This window comes from Gopherus evgoodei, chromosome 2 (genome assembly GCF_007399415.2).
Source record: "Gopherus evgoodei ecotype Sinaloan lineage chromosome 2, rGopEvg1_v1.p, whole genome shotgun sequence".
Lineage (NCBI taxonomy): Eukaryota > Metazoa > Chordata > Testudines > Testudinidae > Gopherus > Gopherus evgoodei.
In genome coordinates this window covers 152,406,219-152,429,902 of record NC_044323.1, presented here as the reverse complement: position 1 = coordinate 152,429,902, position 23,684 = coordinate 152,406,219, and the positions used below count along the sequence as shown (strand labels likewise).

The 23,684-nt window shown below is 44.5% G+C and overlaps 1 protein-coding gene across 1 annotated transcript in view; it reads right to left on the bottom strand.

The window, feature by feature from the left end:
- The window catches only part of GFPT1 (glutamine--fructose-6-phosphate transaminase 1), a 77,741-nt gene that overhangs the window by 43,985 nt on the left and 10,072 nt on the right, over positions 1-23,684 (bottom strand). The window contains 2 exon segments of the mRNA XM_030551978.1: positions 5,695-5,802; positions 6,121-6,228. Of these exon segments, the coding sequence (XP_030407838.1) occupies positions 5,695-5,802; positions 6,121-6,228 (216 nt within the window).

Here is a 23,684-nt window from a genome sequence, read left to right as displayed (position 1 = left end):
CATCTCTCTGTCCCCTTACTTAAATTCCTTAATTTCAACCAGGTTACCATGAATGATATCACTCTGCTGAGGATAACAGAGCGAGATAAAGAACGGATGTTTCTTTAATGCCTGCAATCACCGGGACCATACGCAGCTATGCTTTGTCATGCAATGATACCCGATTACTTGCTACATGCATGGCGTGGTAAAGTGTCCTACCATGGTGGACGGAACAAGGCTGCCTTGCCAGAAACCTTCTGCAAAGGCTTTTGAAGTACTTCCAGGAGGCGCTTCATGGAGATGTCCCTGGAGGATTTCCGCTCCATCCCCAGACATGTTAAACTTTTCCAGTAGCTTTACTGCTGCTAACGCATACAAAGCCCTCATGGCAAATCAATCATCAAAAAAAACGCTTGCTTTTAAACCATGTTTTATATTTACAAAGGTACACTCACCAGAGGTCGCTTCCATGGCTTCACTGTCTGGGCTAGTGGCTTGGGAGGGTAATTCCGTCTGGGTCACAAATAGCTCCTGGCTGCTGGGGAGAATGGAGTGCTGTGTGCTCTCTGCAAGCTCTTCCTCCTCTTCCCCCTCCGCTGAATCCTCATCCATGGTTGAGATTATAACCCCCACCTCGGAATCCACGGACAAGGGGGGGCAGTGATGGTGCAGCCCCCTAAAATTGCATGCAGCTCAGCATAGAAGCGGCATGTTTTTGGCCCTGACCCTGATCTTCCCTTTGCTGCTTTGGTTTTCTGGTAGGCTTGTCTGAGCTCCTTCACTTTCACTCTGCACTGCACTGAGTCCCTGTGGTCCTGGAAATTTTTTCAAAAGTTTTTTCATTTCGTCTTTGGAACGCAGTTCTGTTAGCAACTGAATCCCTCCCCATATAGCGATAAGATCCAGTACCTCTTGTGCGGTCCATGCTGGTGCCTTTTTCTATTCTCAGGAGACGCATTGTTACCGGTGCTGATGAGCTCTGCGTGGTCACCTGTGCTGATGAGAGCTCCACGCTGGCCAAACAGGAAATGCAATTCAAAAGTTCCCGGGGCTTTTCCTGTATACCTGGCCAGTGCATTAGCGTTCAGATTCCTGTCCAGAGCGGCCAGTGGTGCACTATGGGATACCGCCTGGAGGCCAATAACTTCAATTTGCGGCCACACTAACCCTAAATCGATATGTTAATATCGATTTTAGCGTTACTCCTCTCGTCGGGGAGTACAGAAATCGATTTAAAGAGCCCTTTAAATCGATATAAAGTTCATTGTAGTGTGGACGGGGACATCGTTAAATCGATTTAACGCTGTTAAAATTGGTTTAACTGCGTAGTGTGGACCAGGCCATTGGCAGTCTAGACCATGCCACAGCCCAAGCCAATAAACTGATGATTTCTCACGTGATGAAGGATCTTTCCATGTGAGATACACAGCCTGATCCTGGGAATCCTTTCCTCTGAGCCACATACTGATTAGTACCGCTGACTCACATATAAAGGTTTGCAGTATCAAATATCAGATGTTTAATTAGCTGCCGATCTTTTAATAAATTTACCAACATGATTTTCTTTTAGGCTCTCCACTCACACAAAAATCAGAGCATTCCAAGTATTGCCTATTAACGCCAAAACTGTTTTGGGCAGGTGTTAATATTCTCTAAGCTCTTCTTTGGGCAAAAAGTATCCCAACACCAGGGCATTTCCGACAAGTTCACAAATCATTCAGTTCTTCAGCAAGAACATCTTTGTTTGCCAAACTGAGTCCTCAATAAGAAGCAATTAGACAGCATCACTTGTTTATACTGTATATATTTTCTCCTGAAAACATTTTCAACTCTGATAATCTTTTCTCCTGCACATTGAGGAAATATCTATGAATTTTACTTGTGTAGCTTTCGCATGCTTTTATTAACGAATAAGCCAATGGGAACATGATTGTGCATCAATGGGAGAATCTTACAAAACTAGGACCATAATTCTCAAATGTACACTTCAGGAGCTATTAAGAAGTTTATAGCACTTGTTAGTAAAGAATAAACCTGTTATGTTGGACAATCATTTACTCAGTGTTCTCAATTGTTTGTTTCCAGCCTATCAAGCCTTAAAAAGGAAAGCTTTAGTGAGAAGAGGGTGGGAACTGGTAAACTGAGTAAAAGCTCACAACTTACTATATGGCTTTCAGTTTACTTCACATACCTATAAAGATACATTAACAAAATGATTCACGTGGCTGATTTGTAAGTCTCACTCATCTGGTGATTCCATTGCTTTTTATTCTCAGAGAGAAAATAACCTTTAACAAGTCACCCAATTTTATTTTCATCCCTTGTGTTGGCCCATCATCTCTGATGCTATTGAAATATTATCTCTATCTGACCAAGCATAATCACCTTACACAATATTAAATTAGAATCCCCAACAGTAACAATTTAGTGCCTGGAAAGTATCAAATTAATCTTCTCTTGGTAGACATTCATCCTCTTGTTCAGAGATTACCTTTTCTGTTTTTCTTAGCAGCTTTTCATAGACCATAATATAGTTTTCTAAATTGATTTTACCACAAGTGCTTAAATCTTACCATTATTCCAGTGTCTTTCTTTTCTACTGAATATATACAGTATAACCTTGTTTACTCAGACTTTGGACTTAGCTGAATTAAGGTCAGGTCCACACATTTCATGTAGATCAATGAGGTTTTACAATAGACTTGAGTTTATCTTAGTAATGATAAAGTTACATTAAAAGGCTACAGAATCGGTTTCTCTAAGTTTCATATATAAGAATCCTTTAAGTTAAATAAATATGCTGTAACTGAAGTTACTAACACCTGAAAATCAGGATATTAACTAAAAACAATCATCAACTATGGTGGCAGATACCTGCAAGTTCATGCAGTGCTTACCTAAACTTTACAGAAAACAATTGTTTGCAGTTCTGTTTCCTACAGAGATTTGACTAATTTAAAAATCTAATTCTATCCAGGACATAAAAGGGTTTAGAAATAGAAAGCAGAATACCTCACTTCCTGCTCTCTCATCAATTTGTCAGTTCCACTTATATTAGTATTTTTTCTACACCAATTCCTTAGCTCATCTACTGCGCACCTCAAGATGAAACTAGGGTTTGCACTACAAGATATTTAGATTATTCAGAAATGTAAAGTCAATTTATTAAGGCTAAATTCAAAATGTCCTAATGGATGATTTTTTCATGCTTGCAGGGGAGGAAGGAGTTTATTTTTTAGAATGGAAATAAAATATATCCATATATAGATGGATTCTTATTAATGTTGTAATATTATTTTCACTATTTTGCTTTATTTAGATGAGAAACTAATACACAGTCAATTCCCTTTCTAAAAGGTTGCTGAGCCAAGGGGAGGAGGGGAAGAGAAATGGCCGGAGGAGGAGCCAAAGGGGACATGGCCAGAGGAGGAGCCAAGGGTGGGCACCTTTTTTATGTTTGCTTCCCCCGCACTTAGAGAACCTGGCTACGTCACTGGGTTGCTCCTTATTTTGAGAACTTCATTTCAAATTTACCAAAATAAATGGGCCCCAATCCAGCAAACATTTACAAGGCACTTGTGAATCCTAGTGATGAAATGGGACTACTCTTTGGTGTGAAGTAAGGCTGTTGATTAATTGCAGTTAACTCACGCGATTAATTCAAAAATATTAATTGTGATTAACCGTAGTTTTAGTCACACTGTTAAACAGAATACCAATTGAAATGTATTAAATATTTTGGATGTTTTTCTACATTTTCCAATATATTGATTTCAATTACAATACAGAATACAAAGTATACAGTATTCACTTTATATTATTTTTATTTAAATATTTGCACTGTAAAAATGATTAAATAGTATTTTTCAATTCACCTCATACAAATATCGTAGTGCATTCTCTTTATCATGAAAGTGCAACTTACAAATGTAGATTTTTTTTGTTACATAACTGCACTCAAAAACAATGTAAAACTTTAGAGCCTACAAATCTACTCAGTCCTACTTTTAAAGCCAATCACTAACAGAAACAAGTTTATTTACATTTACAGGAGACAATGCTGCCCACTTCTTATTTACATCACCTGAAAGTGAGAACAGATGTTCACATGGCACTTTTGTAGTGGCACTGCAAGGTATTTACATGCCAGATATGCTAAACATTCGTATGCCCCTTCATGCTTTGGCCACCATTCCAGAAGATATGCTTCCATGCTGATGACGCTTACTAAAAAAATAATGTGTTAATTAAATTTGTGACTGAACTCCTTTGGGGGAGAATTGTATATCTCCAGCTCCTGTGTTTTACCCACATTCTGCCATATATTTCATGTTATAGCGAACTCGGATGATGACCCAGCATGTTGTTCATTTTAAGAACATTTTCACTGTAGATTTCACAAAATGCAAAGAAGGTACCAATGTGAGATTTCTAAAGATAGCTACAGCACTCAACCCAAGGTTAAGAATCTGAAGTGCCTTCCAAAATCTGAGAGGGACGAAGTGTGGAGCATGCTTTCAGAAGTCTTAACAGAGCAACACTCTGAAGCAGAAACCACAGAACCCTAACCACCAAAAAGAAAATCAACCTTCTGCTTGTGACATCTGACTCAGATGATGAAAATGAACATGCGTTGGTCTGCACTGCTTTGGATCGTTATTGAGCAGAACCCATTATCAGCATGGACGCATCCTCTGGAATGGATGGTTGAAGCATAAGGGACATATGAATCTTTAGAGCATCTAGCACGTACTATCTTGCAGCGCCGGTCCACAACACTGCCATGAGAACACCTTTTCTCACTTTCAGGTGATGTTGTAAACAAGCAGGAGGCAGTATTATCTCCTGCAAATGTAAACAAACGTATTTGTCTGAGCGATGGCTTTAAAGAAGTACGACAGAGTGGACTTGCAGACTCTAAAGTTTTACATTGTTTTATTTTTGAACGCAGATTTTTTGTACGTAATTCTACATTTGTAAATTCAACTTTCGTGATAAAGAGATTTGACACAGTACTTGTATTACGTGAATTGAAAATCCTATTTTATTTTTACAGTGCAAATATCTATAAAAATAAATATAAGGTGAGCACTGTACACTTTGTATTCTGTGTTGTAACTGAAATCAAAATATTTGAAAATGTGGAAAACAGCCAAAAATATTTATATAAATAGTAGTCTATTATTGTTTAATTGCGCGATTAATTTGTTTTATCGCTTGACAGCCCTAGTGTGAAGTTAAGCATGTGCTTAAGAACTTTGCTGGATTGGGCCTTAAACTGTACTGATCTGAAAATTTCCACTTAATAAATACAACACAGAGATTAACACAATATAATCAGTCAAATTTGTGAATTTCAGATTGTACGATGAACAAACCCTTAAAGAATATTTAAACTTTCCCTAGAAAAAACCCTAAGCTGTTTATTAATACTTTTCAGTTACATCTTCCACTAGTAAAGACATTTTTCTCCCATGTAAAACAGTACTGTACCATTGTGCGTATAGCAGCATACCAGCAGATAGCTGATGATTTTACTAGGACTCAGCTTGACAGATCAAAGACTTCCTTGTTCAGAAGTTGTGACCCCCAAACAATACTAAGGACAAACTCATACGATACGAATATCTCAATATACATGAGTTTGAGGTTAAAGGGTACTTAACATGCAAAGACTCTCAAGATATTTTTGGAAAGGAGTGTAATACATACTGTTAATCTCTTCATCCAGAGCCTTCACTTTCCCCTTTTTTTTGATTAATTGGATTTTGCCAGCATTAGTCTCCCAGTCTTTGTCATTTCCTCCATCGATTCCCACACCTAACAGTTTCCCGCAAAAAACAAACAAACAAATTGTGAAGCACAGAAATTTATGTTGCACCATCTGTGTTTTATATTATGAAAAGGCACGCTCAAATCCTTGAATGAAAGGCACTGAGAATATTTTTATGTAAATCTGCAATTACTACTCAGAAAACTTTTTATGTATTCTGGTGCAACAATGTTTTAATTCACGAAAACTGGAGGGCAGCGGAAAGCAGAGACTTTTTTGTGACCACCTGCCTAACAAGCATACCAGTAAAATGACAATTTACAATATAAAGAGAAAAATAATTGGTACTTCATCGCATGACCTACCTGCAGAATCATATCCTCTGTACTCCAGTCTCTGAAGCCCTTTGATAAGGGTCTCCAGGATCTCCCGTCTGGTCCGGGGAACATGGTAGTTTAAGTAAGCAAAGATGCCTAGAGAAAAGAAAGATATATTCTAAGAGTGGGCCATTTAACTTGATGACAAAGCACCAAATGACAGAACATTGTGCTGGATTTCCACAGGCACAAAGGATAAGGTGCAAGATCTGCCATGCTGAATTTAACCCTTGCCATTGTGCGTTATAATTCTCTTGCAGGAAAGTACCACTAAATTCTTATCCTTTCCACACCTATTCTAAGTTCTCTGAGGGCAGAGACAGTGTTTACATTTGAGAAGCCAAAACTAAACCAGCGGACCCACTATTTACATGGCACTAAAACCAGCTGAACAAAGTAGTCAACCAACAGAGAGAAGCTTGGTAGATCTGGGGCCTGAACTTTAACATGAGCTGGACTTTGACTATGGAACTCACTGCCCCAAGACAGAACCACCACTGAACTATTTCCAAACTAAAGTTCAGATTCAGGAAACTGCTTAAGCAAATGCTTAATTTAAGTAGCTATTTAAGCACTGTCCTGAATAGGATTATTTTCCTGAACTGAGACCCACATGCAGAACTTATTTCTTCAACACAGCTTCCCCTCAATGAGTTGTGCACACAGACAGGCAACACATCCATTGACTCAGACACACTAAAATCCTTATAAATGAATCAAGCTATTTCCCCTTTAGGCTGGGAAGGAAGAAAGATAAATTGTTATTTCTATTTTTAAACACTTGGCAGGCACTAAGATATTATAGTGATGGAGGCATGCAAGTACTTAGCTCTATAATGAAAATTTAACTATCTGGATCTTTTTCAGAAAGATTCCACTTGCTACTGTGATAAAGCAGCAACACATGACCACATTTATTGGGATGAAGATCATTTGTACTAGAAACTATTCCTTCACCTTGCCCTAAGATTTTAGCAAAGAAAAGACATCAGTGAGTATAAAAGTGCGACAAGTTTGTAAATTTAAAACATACATCTATACCCCTACACAGCATAAACTTCCAGATGTGACTAGTGATTTTGAGTTCCCGACATGAGACACCTTAGAGGGTTCTTCAGAAAATGGATGCTCAATTATTGCCAAAAATTTAATTATTTTTAAGATCACTCAAAAATGGGCACTCCAAATTCACTTTAGAAAAAGTAGGCTATATTTTTAATCAATGTCTCCATCCTTCTCATCCATACTCAGCTAAACAGTCTCCACGCACGCAAGAAGACCTCAAAGACCATAGGTCTACTTGTATACATAAGGACTATTCATATAAGTAGGCATCTGCAAGATCATGCCCTTAAAAACGGCTTGTGTTACTGTTATCCTAGATAACTCAAAATCCTCTAATTGTTTTCTTTTTATACTGAGAAGTATGAGCAGAGAATTCTAGGTTTACAGATGCAGCAAATCTCATGTTACAAAGCCTTAAAATGTTTACCGGGTACTTATGTCCCTGAGGCAGACAAGCAGACATGTGGGACTTGCAGCAAGGTAGTATTGTACCATGGACCTAGACCCTGATCACTACGCTGAGGAAAAGCTCTGTCAGCAGGGAGACAGCTAGGAGCTGCTGGAGCCTGTCACCATGGCCAGAGTTTTTCACAGGGACAGGGAAAGGCTCTGGCAGTAGGACATTACACTGCTGAAAAGAACAGTGGGAGGCAGCACTTGGGTGCATACAGAGCTGCATAGGGTGCATACCCAAGGGTTCAGGTGTGCAGGGCACACTACTCCCGTAAGTCATGCCTCACTGTCTACGGTGCTATTCATACTGGGGCTAGCGGAGCCTGCAGTGTCTGTACTCGACACATCACCCTATCTGTAGAGGTACCTTCAGTGTTCAGAGCGAGAGTGCAATTTACAACAGTCCTGTCAGTTTCACTGATTTTGCTCAGAACATTCTGAACAAGATTCTTGTAAATTCCACTCTGCTGCTGCCAGCTGGGGTGAGGTGTGGCAGGGGAACTTCCTGTAGCACTGAGTGAGTAGGGATGACATTGCAATCAATAAGATATCTATCTCTGCTGCAGTTCGAAACATTTCCCTTCCTGACCCTCTTCCACTCCCTTCCCTCTCATCTGGCCTAGAATTTTACTGTTGGCTAATTAGATATATTTAGTTTCTTATATTTCCAGAACTGCATTCCTTAAGTACACAGCCACGCCCCTCTCTGCAACTAACCAGACTGCAGAAAGTTGCCATCTCAAGACACTGATGGTATGGCTACACTTATAATTGTACAGCGCTGGGAGTTACAGCTGTCTTTGTATAGCTGTGTAGGGAAAGCGCTGCAGTGTGGCCACATTTGCAGCATTTGCAGCGCTGTTGGGAGTGGTGCATTATGGGCAGCTATCCCAGTGCTCAAGTGGCTGCAACGTGCTTTTCAAAAGAGGGGGGTGGGGAGGAGTGTGACAGGGAGCGTGGGGGAGACAGAGAGAAGTGGATTTTTGGAGGTGATGCTGTGTCAGCTCCCTGCCTTGCAAGTTCTAAGGACTGGAAGATACACAGCACCAACCTGCAATCAATTTAAAAAAGTTTTGAGCCCTTCCCCCACCCCTCTCTTATTCACTAAATGCAAATTACACACTCCTAAATAGCCTTCAGACCACATAAGCAGCTGCTCAACACGGACTCCCTCCTCCCCCTCTGCCGTGTGACTTCTCTCTTCAAGCAAACAGCTGTGAACCTTCCACAGCAATTCCCCTGCCTGCCTCTGCTCAATCGAGCAAACAGGAGCTGTGTTTTTTTTTTTAGAAAAGCAGCTTGGGGGAGCTCGGAGTTCAGCCATTCTTCTGGTTTGTTGTGAGCAGACATTCTGGGATACCTTCTAATACCCTGGAGGCCAACAACAGCGCTTTTGGTGGTCACACTTGAGCAGCGCTGCATCACCAGCGCTGCAATCGTTACACCCCAAGCAGACCAGGTGTACAGCCAGCGCTGCAGCCAGGGAGTTGCAGCGCTGGATGTGCCTTGCAGGTGTGGACAGTTACTTAGGGCTTGTCTACATCAGAAAGTTGCAGCGCTGGTGAGGGAGTTACAGCGCTGCAACTTTGAAGGTGTACACATCTGCAGGGCACCACCAGCGCTGCAACTCCCTGTTTGCAGCGCTGGCCGTACTCCCGTTTTGTCTCGGGTGTAGAGGATCCAGCGCTGGTGATCCAGCGCTGGTAATCCAATGTAGACAGTTACCAGCGCTTTTCTTGACCTCCGTGGAAGGAGGAAGCCTCTGGTAATCAAGCTGGTTTCCTTTCCCGGTTTGCTCTCTCGGTCCCGGAGCCACCCAGCAAACCGCAGGGAAGGAGACCTGCTTGCTCGGTGTTCCGGGACCGAGAGAGCAAACCGGGAAAGGAGACCAGCTTCGCCGCGGTTTGCTCTCGCGTTCCCGGAGCCACCCAGCAAACCGCAGGGAAGGAGACCTGCTTGCTCGGGGTTCCGGGACCGAGAGAGCAAACCGGGAAAGGAAACCAGCTTCGCCGCGGTTTGCTCTCTCGGTCCCGGAACCCCGAGCAAGCAGGTCTCCTTCCCTGCGGTTTGCTGGGTGGCTCCGGGAACGCGAGAGCAAATCGCGGCGTTCCGGTTTGCTCTCTCGGTCCCGGAACCCCGAGCAAGCAGGTCTCCTTCCCTGCGGTTTGCTGGGTGGCTCCGGGACCGAGAGAGCAAACCGCGGCGTTCCCGGTTTGCTCTCTCGGTCCCGGAACCCCGAGCAAGCAGGTCTCCTTCCCTGCGGTTTGCTGGGTGGCTCCGGGACCGAGAGAGCAAACCGCGGCGAAGCTGGTTTCCTTTCCCGGTTTGCTCTCTCGTCCCGGAACCCCCCTTGAAGCCGCCCAACAGCGCTGCAGTGTGGCCACATCTAACACCACTTGCAGCGCTGGTTGCTGTAAGTGTGGCCACTCTGCAGCGCTGGCCCTATACAGCTGTACTAATACAGCTGTAACAACCAGCGCTGCAAAATTTTAGATGTAGACATGGCCTAAGTTGCAGCGCTGTAAACCCACCACCAGCGCTGCAATTCTCCAGTGTAGCCAAGCCCTGAGGCTGAAGGGATAGCACATTTCAACTACATTCTGGCCTCCTAAAAACCTTTAAATAACTTCCAGTCTTACAATCCCAGCGCTCCTCTGATCACACTTGCTTTGGCCTAGTCTACCCCTAACACTCAAGTCAACCTAGCTACATCGATCAGGGCTGTGACAAATTTCACACCCTCAGCACCACAGTTAGGTCACACTCACTCCTGGCGTAGAAGCAGTTAGGTTGGCAGAAGGACAAATCTTTCATCAGCCTACCTAACGCCTTTCGGAGACATGGATTAATGGAAAACCACTTCCACTGATAAGGGAAGCATCCACGCTACAGCGGCTCAGCTGAAGCGCCTTCACTGCAGCATAAACATGGCCTTCCATTGTTATTGCCGATCAGTACACATGTAAGGCTGCGCAACGAAGCCTTACTTTAGTAAACTCCTAAAAAGCCGCATGTAATCTTAGGCTGTTTCAGACGGCTGCTGCTGAGAAAGCGCTAGTGTGCAGAGGCACAGATATGAAATGCTTTCTGATTCTCTTCCCAAGCTAGTGAGAGAGATTCTAAAGACCAAAGGGTGCAGAAGAGAAAAGAAATTTGCAGAATGTAAGGATCAGATAATTCTAACTCTTTTGACTTCCAAATCTCTCCAGGTCAAAAAGCTAGCCCAAATCAGTAGAAATTTAAAATTACTATGTAATGGCTGTTTAGTTTCCATTCATATGCAAAATGAGTCGGTGGTCTCATGGTCTTTGTCTGGTTTCTAGTGGATAGGTATTTACCCCACAGAATCACAACTGCTACAGCACTTTTAACAAGATTCCAAAGACTGAATGAGCATCAAGACCAAACTATCCTCCCTCACCTAGAGATGGTTCATCTGGACTAGGCTTGAGACACACTGCTGCCTATTTGTTCTGTAGCTAAAAGGAAACTTTCATCTGTAAAGCTGTCGATCTGGCACTTGTCTTCAGCTCTAAAAATGTACTAATGTTTTAAAAATAAACAGCTCACTCATGAAGTTAGCAGAGAAGAAATTTGGATCCAAGGCTAAAAACGTCACAAGAGGCAGAGAAAAAAATATAGCTCTCAACATCAGAAATGTCGAATTCCCGAATCATAATGGTCAGTTACAGAAAATGCAGTCATTAGAACTAATACAGAATACATCAAGAAATTGAAGAGAGCAATAGTCAACATGGTTTCTGTAAAGGGAAATCGTGCCTTAGTATTAGAGTTCTTTGAAGGAGTCAACAAACATGTGGACAAGGGGGATCCAGTGGACACAGTGTACTTAGATTTCCAGAAAGCCTTTGACAAGGTCCCTCACCAAAGGCTCTTATGTAAATTAACCTGTCATGGGATAAAAGGGAAGGTCCTTTCATGGACTGAGAACTGGTTAAAAGACAGGGAACAAAGGGTAGGAATGAATGGTAAATTCTCAGAATGGAGAGGAGTAACTAGTGGTGTTCCCCAAGGGTCAGTCCTAGGACCAATTCTATTCAATTTATTCTAAATTATCTGGAGAAAGGGGTAAACAGTGAGGTGGCAAAGTTTGCAGATGATACTAAACTGCTCAAGATAGTTAAGACCAAAGCAGATTGTGAAGAACTTCAAAAAGATCTCACAAAACTAAGTGATTGGGCAACAAAATGGCAAATGAAATTTAGTGTGGATAAATGTAAAGTAATGCACACTGGAAAAAATAACCCCAACTATACATACAATATGATGGGGGCTAATTTAGCTACAAGAAGTCAGGAAAAAGATCTTGGCGTCATCGTGGATAGTTCTCTGAAGATGTCCACGCAGTGCGCAGAGGCGGTCAAAAAAGCAAACAGGATGTTAGGAATCATTAAAAAGGGGATAGAGAATAAGACTGAGACCATATTATTGCCCTTATATAAATCCATGGTACGTCCACATCTCGAATACTGTGTACAGATGTTGTCTCCTCACTTCAAAAAAGATATTCTAGCATTAGAAAAGGTTCAGAAAAGGGCAACTAAAATGATTAGGGGTTTGGAGAGGGTCCCATATAAGGAAAGATTAAAGAGGCTAGGCCTCTTCAGCTTAGAAAAGAGGAGACTAAGGGGGGATACGATAGAGGTATATAAAATCACGAGTGATGTGGAGAAAGTGGATAAGGAAAAGTTATTTACTTATTCCCATAATACAAGAACAAGGGGTCACCAAATGAAATTAATAGGTGGCAGGTTTAAAACAAATAAAAGGACATTCTTCTTCACACAGCGCAAAGTCAATTTGTGGAACTCCTTACCTGGGGAGGTTGTGAAGGCTGGGACTATAACAATGTTTAAAAGGGAACTGGATAAATTCATGGTGGCTAAGTCCATAAATGGCTATTAGCCAGGAAGGGTAAAGAATGGTGTCCCTAGCCTCTGCTTATCAGAGGATGGAGATGGATGGCAGGAGAGAGATCACTTGATCACTGCTTGTTAGCTTCACTCCCTCTGGGGCACCTGGCATTGGCCACTGTCGGTAGACAGATACTGGGCTAGATGGACCTTTGGTCTGACCTGGTACGGCCGTTCTTATGTTCTTAGATGTTCCAAAAGGAAGAGGATACAAAGACAGATTCAGTTCTGGTTGGCTTCAGCCGTTATCTTGATGGATGAACTCATCCCACTTGGGAGGATAATGGAGACCTTCATAGTAAACCAAAATTTCTAAAACTAACCAATGATCAAGGCAGAGGAAAAGTAGGACAAACAGGTTTCAAAACTCTTCTAAGAGAGAGGAAGGCAGAATGATAACACAATACAAATAAAAAAGCAGCACAGACTGTCTAATCACTTTAAAAATATGATATACCAGGTAAAAGTGATTAAAGAATAAATTTCCTTACCAATGTTACTAGCACAACTAGCAGTTAAAAAACTAAACATTTGAAAAATCCTTTCACTGTGTATGCTGTTTGTCCATGCTGAGTGATGTAGTAACAATAAAAAAAAATAGACTTCAATTTCACTTTTGTTTGGAATAAGTTTTTAGTCTTTCACTTTCTGGTTTTCATGCACTAACACAGTGAACCTTTGGTTTCACAGCACTGCAAGGGAAGACATCAATCCAAATGTAAAAAATATTTTCATTTGAGATTTGTTTCTTATAATATTTTTAAAGGGGGTTTCTGGCAATATTTAGGTTCTGTATCTTTTTTGTTTTTAAACATACTTCTGGGTGGTGACTGATTAAAAAAGGATCAGAATGGAATTCTATGTTTGTTAGGTTTCTTTATCAAATTTGCTCCGTTTGCAGCTGAAAGATTTTATTTTTCCTAACTACCAGTAATAAAGATTCTGCAGATCAAATTACACGTCCACCACCCCGTATTTATACAATCTCATTGTCTTCGGATCACACCTTCAGTTATACCTGTGCAAGCCCAGGTAAAGGAATGCTGTTATGGTGGTATAGCTAAAAATACACTTTGGCCATGTCTACGGGCTTGTCTACATCAGAAAGTTGCAGCGCTGGTGAGGGAGTTACAGCGCTGCAACTTTGAAGGTGTACACATCTGCAGGGCACCACCAGCGCTGCAACTCCCTGTTTGCAGCGCTGGCTGTACTCCCGTTTTGTCTCGGGTGTAGAGGATCCAGCGCTGGTGATCCAGCGCTGGTAATCCAATGTAGACAGTTACCAGCGCTTTTCTTGACCTCCGTGGAAGGAGGAAGCCTCTGGTAATCAAGCTGGTTTCCTTTCCCGGTTTGCTCTCTCGGTCCCGGAGCCACCCAGCAAACCGCAGGGAAGGAGACCTGCTTGCTCGGGGTTCCGGGACCGAGAGAGCAAACCGGGAAAGGAGACCAGCTTCGCCGCGGTTTGCTCTCGCGTTCCCGGAGCCACCCAGCAAACCGCAGGGAAGGAGACCTGCGGTTTGCTGGGTGGCTCCGGGACCGAGAGAGCAAACCGGGAACGCCGCGGTTTGCTCTCTCGGTCCCGGAGCCACCCAGCAAACCGCAGGGAAGGAGACCTGCTTGCTCGGGGTTCCGGGACCGAGAGAGCAAACCGGGAAAGGAAACCAGCTTCGCCGCGGTTTGCTCTCTCGGTCCCGGAACCCCGAGCAAGCAGGTCTCCTTCCCTGCGGTTTGCTGGCTGGCTCCGGGACCGAGAGAGCAAACCGCGGCGTTCCCGGTTTGCTCTCTCGGTCCCGGAACCCCGAGCAAGCAGGTCTCCTTCCCTGCGGTTTGCTGGCTGGCTCCGGGACCGAGAGAGCAAACCGCGGCGAAGCTGGTTTCCTTTCCCGGTTTGCTCTCTCGTCCCGGAACCCCCCTTGAAGCCGCCCAACAGCGCTGCAGTGTGGCCACATCTAACACCACTTGCAGCGCTGGTTGCTGTAAGTGTGGCCACTTTGCAGCGCTGGTTGTTACAGCTGTATTAGTACAGCTGTATAGGGCCAGCGCTGCAGAGTGGCCACACTTACAGCAACCAGCGCTGCAAGTGGTGTTAGATGTGGCCACACTGCAGCGCTGTTGGGCGGCTTCAAGGGGGGTTCCGGGAACGCGAGAGCAAACCGGGAAAGGAGACCAGCTTCGCCGCGGTTTGCTCTCGCGTTCCCCGAACCACCCTGCAAACCGCAGGGAAGGAGACCTGCTTGCTCGGGGTTCCGGGAACACGAGAGCAAACCGGGAAAGGAGACCAGCTTCGCCGCGGTTTGCTCTCGCGTTCCCCGAACCACCCTGCAAACCGCAGGGAAGGAGACCTGCTTGCTCGGGGTTCCGGGAACGAGAGCGCAAACCGGGAAAGGAGACCAGCTTCGCCGCGGTTTGCTCTCGCGTTCCCGGAGTCACCCAGCAAACCGCAGGGAAGGAGACCTGCTTGCTCGGGGTTCCGGGAACGAGAGAGCAAACCGGGAAAGGAGACCAGCTTCGCCGCGGTTTGCTCTCGCGTTCCCGGAGCCACCCTGCAAACCGCAGGGAAGGAGACCTGCTTGCTCGGGGTTCCAGGAACGAGAGAGCAAACCGGGAAAGGAGACCAGCTTGATTACCAGAGGCTTCCTCCTTCCACGGAGGTCAAGAAAAGCGCTGGTAAGTGTCTACATTGGATTACCAGCGCTGGATCACCAGCGCTGGATCCTCTACACCCGAGACAAAACGGGAGTACGGCCAGCGCTGCAAACAGGGAGTTGCAGCGCTGGTGATGCCCTGCATATGTGTACACCTTCAAAGTTGCAGCGCTGTATCTCCCTCACCAGCGCTGCAACTTTCTGATGTAGACAAGCCCTTAGAAGACAATGAGGCTGTACAGCCATATCTGAAAGAATAATCTGGCCTGCAGAACCTTTGTTTCTGGTGATAATGAATGAGATGAAGACAAGTCATTTCTCTCTGAGCCCAGGTAAGGTCAGCTAAGGGAAAGAACATCTTTTTATTTGTAAACTGAGCAAAGAGATCATTTCAATGAACACCAAAATGCTGCCACTTCTATCATACAGAACCTCCAGTGTAGGCTATAAAAACCATTTTTTTCTTAGTACCAGAATCATACCACTGTCACAAAAGCAAAGCCACAGTAGGGACTTTCCCTCTCTCTGATGGTCAGTTTCCTCCACCCCCATTCAAGCAGATCAAAAGATAACAGCTAATTAGCTCTTTGCAGCTGTTTGGAGTGTTATGGGTAGTACTGGTCAGAAAGGAGTGTATTCTTTTGTCAGAAAATGCTAATTTTGTTGAAATCTAAACATTCCCCAGGGACATGTTAATTTCCAAGGAATTCTAAGGGAAACCCCACCCATCTGGTTTCCTACTGGCTCTACTCTGGTGCCCTGCTGGGGAGTCAAGAGCCAGGAAGTATCAGAGGAGTAGCCGTGTTAGGGCTTGTCTACATCAGAAAGTTGCAGCGCTGGTGAGGGAGTTACAGCGCTGCAACTTAGGAGGTGTACACATCTGCAGGGCACCACCAGCGCTGCAACTCCCTGTTTGCAGCGCTGGCCGTACTCCCGTTTTGTCTCGGGTGTAGAGGATCCAGCGCTGGTGATCCAGCGCTGGTAATCAAGTATAGACACTTACCAGCGCTTTTCTTGACCTCCGTGGAATAAGCAGGTATCCCAGCATACCTGAGGAAGCCTCTGGTAATCAAACTGGTCTCCTTCCCCAGCTTGCTCTCGCGTTCCCCGAACCCCGAGCAAGCAGGTCTCCTTCCCTGAGGTTTGCTGGGTGGTTCCGGGAACGCGAGAGCAAACCGCGGCGAAGCTGGTCTCCTTTCCCGGTTTGCTATCGCGTTCCCCGAGCAAGCAGGTCTCCTTCCCTACGGTTTGCAGGGTGGTTCGGGGAACGCGAGAGCAAACCGCGGCGAAGCTGGTCTCCTTTCCCGGTTTGCTCTCTCGTTCCCCGAACCCCCGAGCAAGCAGGTCTCCTTCCCTGCGGTTTGCAGGGTGGTTCAGGGAACGCGAGAGCAAACCGGGAAAGGAGACCAGCTTCGCCGCGGTTTGCTCTCGCGTTCCCCGAACCACCCTGCAAACCGCAGGGAAGGAGACCTGCTTGCTCGGGGGTTCGGGGAACGAGAGAGCAAACCGGGAAAGGAGACCAGCTTCGCCGCGGTTTGCTCTCGCGTTTCCCGAACAAGCAGGTCTCCTTCCCTGCGGTTTGCAGGGTGGTTCGGGGAACGCGAGAGCAAACCGCGGCGAAGCTGGTCTCCTTTCCCGGTTTGCTCTCGCGTTCCCCAAACCCCCCTTGAAGCCGCCCAACAGCGCTGCAGTGTGGCCACATCTAACACCACTTGCAGCGCTGGTTGCTGTAAGTGTGGCCACTCTGCAGCGCTGGCCCTATACAGCTGTACTAATACAGCTGTAACAACCAGCGCTGCAAAATTTTAGATGTAGACATGGCCTTAGTCTGGATCTGTAAAAGCAGCAAAGAATCCTGTGGCACCTTATAGACTAACAGACATTTTAGAGCATGAGCTTTCATGGGTGAATACCCACTTCGTCGGATGCACGTGAGCAGGGAAGACTCCAAACTCTTGTGGGGCTACCAGTGTCCCAGGGAACCTGCCAAACTGCACTGATTCATATATTCCAATGGCTAGAGGGAACCACTGTGACCATGCAAGTATAGGTCACAGGGCAGAGAGCTCCCCTGAAATCATTCTTAGAGCACACATTTTTTTTTAAAAATCCAATCTTCATTTAAAAATGATCAACGATGGAGAATCCATGATCCTTGGCAAATTGTTCTAATTACTTTGTGTGAAAAACATACACCTTATTTCCTGTCTGAAATTATCCAGCTTCAACTTCCAGCCACTGGATCTTGTTAGACCTTTCTCCGCTAGACTGAAGAGCCATTATCAAGTATTTGTTTCCCAGATAGATACTTACAAATTGTAATCAAGACACCCCTAACCTTCTCCTTGAGTTAAGATAGACTCAAGGAACATCTTGTATTTATCACTATTAAGGCATGTTTTCTAATCCTTTAAGCATTCTCATGGCTCTCCTCTGAAACCCTCTCCAATTTAAGAACAGAAGAACGGCCATACTGGGTCAGACCAAAGGTCCATCTAGCCCAGTATCCTGTTTTCCAACAGTGGTCAATGCCAGGTTCCACAGAGGGAATGAACAGAACAGGGAATCATCAAGTGATCCATCCCCTGTCACCCATTCCCAGCTTCTGGCAAATAGAGGCTAGGGACACCATCCCCGCCCATCCTGGCTTACAACAATTGATGGACCTATACACCATGAATTTACTTATAGTCTTGGCCTTCACAACATCCTCTGGCCAAAAGTTCCACAGGTTGATTGTGCGTTGTGTGAAGAAATACTTCCTTTTGTTTGTTTTAAACCTGCTGCCTATTAATTTCATTTGGTAACTCCTATGAGAAGGAGTAAATAACACACTCATTTAATTTCTCCATACCAGTCATGATTTTATAGACCTCAATCATATCCCCCCTTAGTCATCTCTTTTCCAAGTTGGAAAAAAATCCCAGCTTTATTAATCTCTCCTCATATGGAAGCCGTTCCAACCCCCTAATCATTTTTGTTGCCCTTTTATGAATCTTTTCCAATTCCAATATATCTTTTTTGAGATGGGGCGACCACATCTGCACACAGTATTCATGGATTTATATAGAGGCAATATGATATTTTCTGTCTTATTATCTATCCCTTTCCTAATGATTCCCAATATTCTGTTCGCTTTTTTGACTGCCGCTGCACATTGAGTGGATGTTTTCCGAGAACTATCCACAATGAAGCAAAGATCTCTTTCTTGAGTGGGAACAGCTAATTCATACCCCATTATTTTAAATGTATAGTTGGGATTATGTGTTCCAACGTGCATTACTCTCCATTCTGAATACTGATCATTTAGTTCTACCCTTTGTTTCCTATCTTTTAACCAGTTACCAGTCCATGAGAGGACGTTCCCTCTTAGTCCATGACAGCTTAAGAGCCTTTGATGAGGGACTTTGTCAAAGGCTTTTATCAACATTTTCCTTGAACTGTGGGCACCAGAACTGGACACGGTATTCCAGCAGTGGTCACATCAGTGCCAAATAAAGAGGTAAAATAACCTCTCTACTCTGACTCAAGATTTCCGTTTATGCATCCCAGGATCACAATAGCTATTTTTGCTAGAGCATGGCACTGGGAGCTCATGCTCAGCTCATTATCCATCCTCTCTCCAACTAACATGTTTTCACAGACAGGGCTCTCAGAACTACCATGGTCCTGGCTCCTTGCCAGAAACCCTGGGAGCTCTGAGCAGGCTGCAGGGGTGCTGGGATATGCAGAAACTTTACAAAAAAGTCAACACAGAGTGTTGTTCTCCCTCCACCCCCCCTTTTTTTTTTAAAGTCCTGTACCTCTGGAAATGTAAAAGTTTTCATTTTTTGCTCTATTTCAGGAAGAAAAATATTTGAAGTTTCAGAATTTCCTGAGGAACAGGAATTCCAGTTCCCAGTCACGCTTAGGTAACTAAAGCAGCAGCAGTGTCATTGAGCTGGAGGTGCGGCCTCACAGTGTAAGAATGCGACTGTGCCCACACCCTTATTAAAAGGCATTCTGGAGTGAATCAGAAAGACTGAAGATTACAGTGAAACAGGAGAAAGTCCTTGTTACTGACTGATAAGCTGATATTCTAACCTAACAACACTAGGTGAAATAAATGTCATGGCGAACAAGAAAGTTGTGCAAGTTCCTGAAGGGTATTTTTAATATATTCATAAAACTTGCATTAAAAAAAAAAAAAGTACCAAAGGTCCTAACTTGTGCTAATTTAAGTCACAGGAGATTTGAGAGGCTCAGGAGATACAATCAGATCCGTCCGCAATTGATTATGGGCATGATATGTGTTTAAAACATGTTAGCACAACTCACTTTTAAACAGGACTTTGCATCTAGTGTAGACAGTGCAAGGTGCATTTAAAAACACATTAGCAGCATCCCAGCTCTTTGATCTCATCATCTATGTCTTACTGAGACTGGTCTTGTTCCAACCAGCACTTCCAATGCTCCAGTGCCAGCCACCTTGATCCAAGGCACACAGATGAAAAACGTGAATCAGTTCAAGTCTTTGGGCAGCACCGTCGCTAGTGACAGTCTCCTTGATAAGGAAATTGCCTCCAGAATCAGTAAAGCCAGCCAGGCCCTTGGCCGACTTCAAACAAAAGTCCTTAACCAACACAACATTTGCCTCTCCACCAAACTGAAGATCTACAGTGCAGTGGTCCTAACCTCTCTCCTGTATGGATCTGAGACATCGACTCTTTATTGACCACACATTAAACAGCTTGAGCAATTTCATATGCACACCTTCTGCTCAATAATGAGCATTTGCTGGCAGGACAGAGTGACCAATGTTAAGGTCCTTGAGAGAGCAAACACAACCAGCATTGAAGAAATGTTATTGAGAGCACAATGTAGGTGGACCGGGCATGTCATCAGAATGGAAAAAAACAGTTTCCCAAAACAGATCCTGTATGGGGAGCTGAGTCAGGGCAAAAGAAAGAAGGATCGCCCGTATAAGTGCTTCAGAGATAATCTGGAGAGTAGTCTCCAGTGGGCTGGCATCAGTCTCAAAGAACCCGAGCAAATGGCTCAGAACAGTACTCACTGGTGGCCTCTGACAAGATCGGCCTGCAACAAGTTCAAGTGGGATCAATGAAATTATCTCCAGGCTGCATGTGAAAGGTGCCACAGATCTGCATCATCAAACATTATGGACATGGACTTCCCATGTGAAGCCTACTCTGTGCATCAGGCTTTGGACTTCAGAATCATACGTAGCCATAGATGAGAACTGCGACAATATAATCATCATCATTAGCAATGGATTACCAACAACACAGCGGGTTGTACATCTTTTTAAGCATACCTTGTCCTGTCTGTGCTGGGTACACAGTCCTATTTAAAATTCTATCAGCTGAAACATGTTTAACAATAGGGTTTGAAACACAACCTATTCTCCCAGGCCAGAGGTGCTGCCAAATATCAGCTCCCATTCAATTCATCAGATGCTCAGCCCTATCTTAGGGCTTATCTACACTGGCAATTAGCAGCACTGCAACTTTCTCGCTTAGGGGGGTGAAAAAACACCTCCCTGAACACAGCAAGTTGCAGCGCTGTAAAGCAGCCGTGTAAACAGTGTCCCAGCGCTGGGAGCTATGCCCCTGGTTAAGATGTTTTTTTAAGAGCGCAGGGAGAGCTATTTCCCAGCACTCTGCCGCGACCGCACGAGGCACATTAAAGTGCTGCCACGGTAGTGCTTTAGTGTTGCCAGTGTAGACTAGCCCTAAGTATGGGTTTCTAGCACTCCTGTACTGAAACAGAGAAAGGTGTTACTCAATAGTTTTGAGTAGACAAGCATCTTTGTCAGTGCACACTGTAGCTGTTGGCATTATTAATGGCTGGGCTGTGTTGGCAAGGATATCATACAAACAAACAGACTTCTTTTGAGATCATTAGCTCGCTCTGATAGGACAAACTATGGTGCAACAAGGAAACACGAATGAAACATCACAAGGGAGTTAATCATTGCATTCAATTAAGAATGACAAATTATGTTCCCTGAAACCAAGCTCTTTTCTTCCTCTCATTCATATTCAAAAAGAACACTGCCAAGAATACTGGGATAAAAAAAAAAAATCATCCAACTTCACAGCATTCCTTAAAACAGCATCTTCCAGGAATTTTCCAACAGATCCTTGCAAGCACATTAAAAATGCATCTACATGATTTCCTGATATGATCACTAGCACTTTAATAAAAAACAATCATGTCTGATTAATTTATGCATCTTTTCTCCCCAGGCAATTAGCATGATAGTACTGCAATTTTCAACAACAACAAAAAAAAAATATTAGGAAAGGGAAAAAAATTCTGGCTAGGATTACAATCAAGGCAGATCATTTCAGGGTCTAGAAATTTTGATACTGTTCCTTTAGAAATCTAGTCTAATAAACTGAATCCACATTTTTTCTGAAATAAACACAAAGCACTAATTTGACTTAGGCCTTGGCTACACTGGCACTTTACAGAGCTGCAACTTTCTCATTCAGGGGTGTGAAAAAACACCCGCCTGAGCGCAGCAAGTTACAGCGCTGTAAAGCACCAGTGTAAACAGTGCCCCAGCGCTGGGAGTAAGATAATCCATACTCGCACTTCAAAGCGCTTTGGAGTTTTGAGTGTAGCTAAGCCCTTAGAGGAAGTTGGAACAAATTATTTACTGCAGAGCTCTTACCAGAGAAGTCCTGTCTCCTACTACTGACTAGCAGTTAGAGCAGGGGTGGGCAAACTTTTTGGCCCCGAGGGCCACATACGGGTGGGGAAATTGCATGCAGTGGAGGGCCATGAATGTAGGGCTGGGACAGGAGATTGGGGTGCGGGAAGGAATGTGGGGTATGAAGGGGGCTCAGGGCCTGCCTGCCCTGGCTCCGCACCGCTCCTGGCACCATGTCCCTGAAGCCCCTGGGGGAAATTGCATGCAGTGGAGGGCCATGAATGTAGGGCTGGGACAGGAGATTGGGGTGCGGGAAGGAATGTGGGGTATGAAGGGGGCTCAGGGCCTGCCTGCCCTGGCTCCGCACCGCTCCTGGCACCATGTCCCTGAAGCCCCTGGGGGGCGGGGGAAGGGGAAGGGGGAGAGGCAGAGGGCTGCGTGCAATGCCTTCGCCTGCGGGTACCTCCCCCAAAACTCCCATTGGCCATGGTTCCCCATTCCGAGTCAATGGGAGCTGCGGGGGGTGCTGCCTGCAGGTGAGCAGAGGGCTCCACATGCTGCCCCCTCTCCCCACCCCCAGGGCCGCAGGGATGTGGTGCCGTCTGCTTCCAGAAGCAGCGCTGGGCCCGCAGCGCCACAAGGGTGGGAATCCCGTGGGACAGATCCAAAGCCTTGATGAGCCGATCTGACCTGCAGGCCGCAGATCACCCACCCCTGAATTAGAGTTCTATGCCTTGCTTAGCACTGTGTGACCTTGAGCGAGTTACTTGATTTCTCTGTGATGGGTAAACTGAGTCTATAAAACAGTTGCTGTAAAGCTTAATGTGTTGAGATCCTACAGAAGCATTATTTATTTCTAATAGCAGCAGCCACATGCTAATCACCTGTACACACACAAAAGGAAATGTCCCTGCCTCAGACAGCTCACAATGCAAACCATTATTGCTACTGCAAGTAATCACAATATATAGGACTGTGTACACAAGGAGTTATTCAGGAACAGGATTTAACCCACTTGGATTAAGCTAAACAGGAACAAGGGATGCTTGTTCTACAATAAGAGTGTCCTCACATGGAGTTATTCAAGACCAACTGTTCCTGGATGACTTCATATGTACACAAGCTCTAAGGCAATGTTAATTTACTGTATATTTGTACCATGCTATAAGGTTGCCTTACATTTTTACAGCAATTCGCTATCAATTTATCCATGCACTAACACTAAAGGACTCCTTTGTCCTAATGATAATGATTAAGGTATTGATCTTGGAACAAGTTCTGTCTGTGCAGAATTTGTTGCAAGAGCTGGACCTAAATGAGATCAAACAAACATCTGGTTAAATAAAAACACCTTACAAGTTGGGAGAGGGGAGGGAAGCAAGGACTTCTCTACAAATGAAACTGATGGAGAAACCAAATGCCAAAGCATGTTCTAATATTAACCACAAAACCTAGGCACCAAAAGAAAGTAGTACATAAGGTAGGTATAATTTAATCCTACCTCAGCATAGGGAGATGAACTTGATGGCTTCTTGAGGTCCCTTCCAGCCCTATACTTCTATGCTTCTTTAACTAAAGGTCAATTCTGTGAGGTACTCATCACCCTAAATTTCAATTTACTCCAGTGGGAGTAGAGGGTGCTCAACATCCTGCAGGACTGGATCCCTGCTGGTTGCTACATTCAACTGGAAAACTCTGTGAACCACTGAGTCCTGAGAAGACACTAAGGGTATGGCTACATTTGGAATTTCAGAGCGCTGCCGCGGCAGCGCTTTGAAGTGTGAGTGTAGTCGAAGC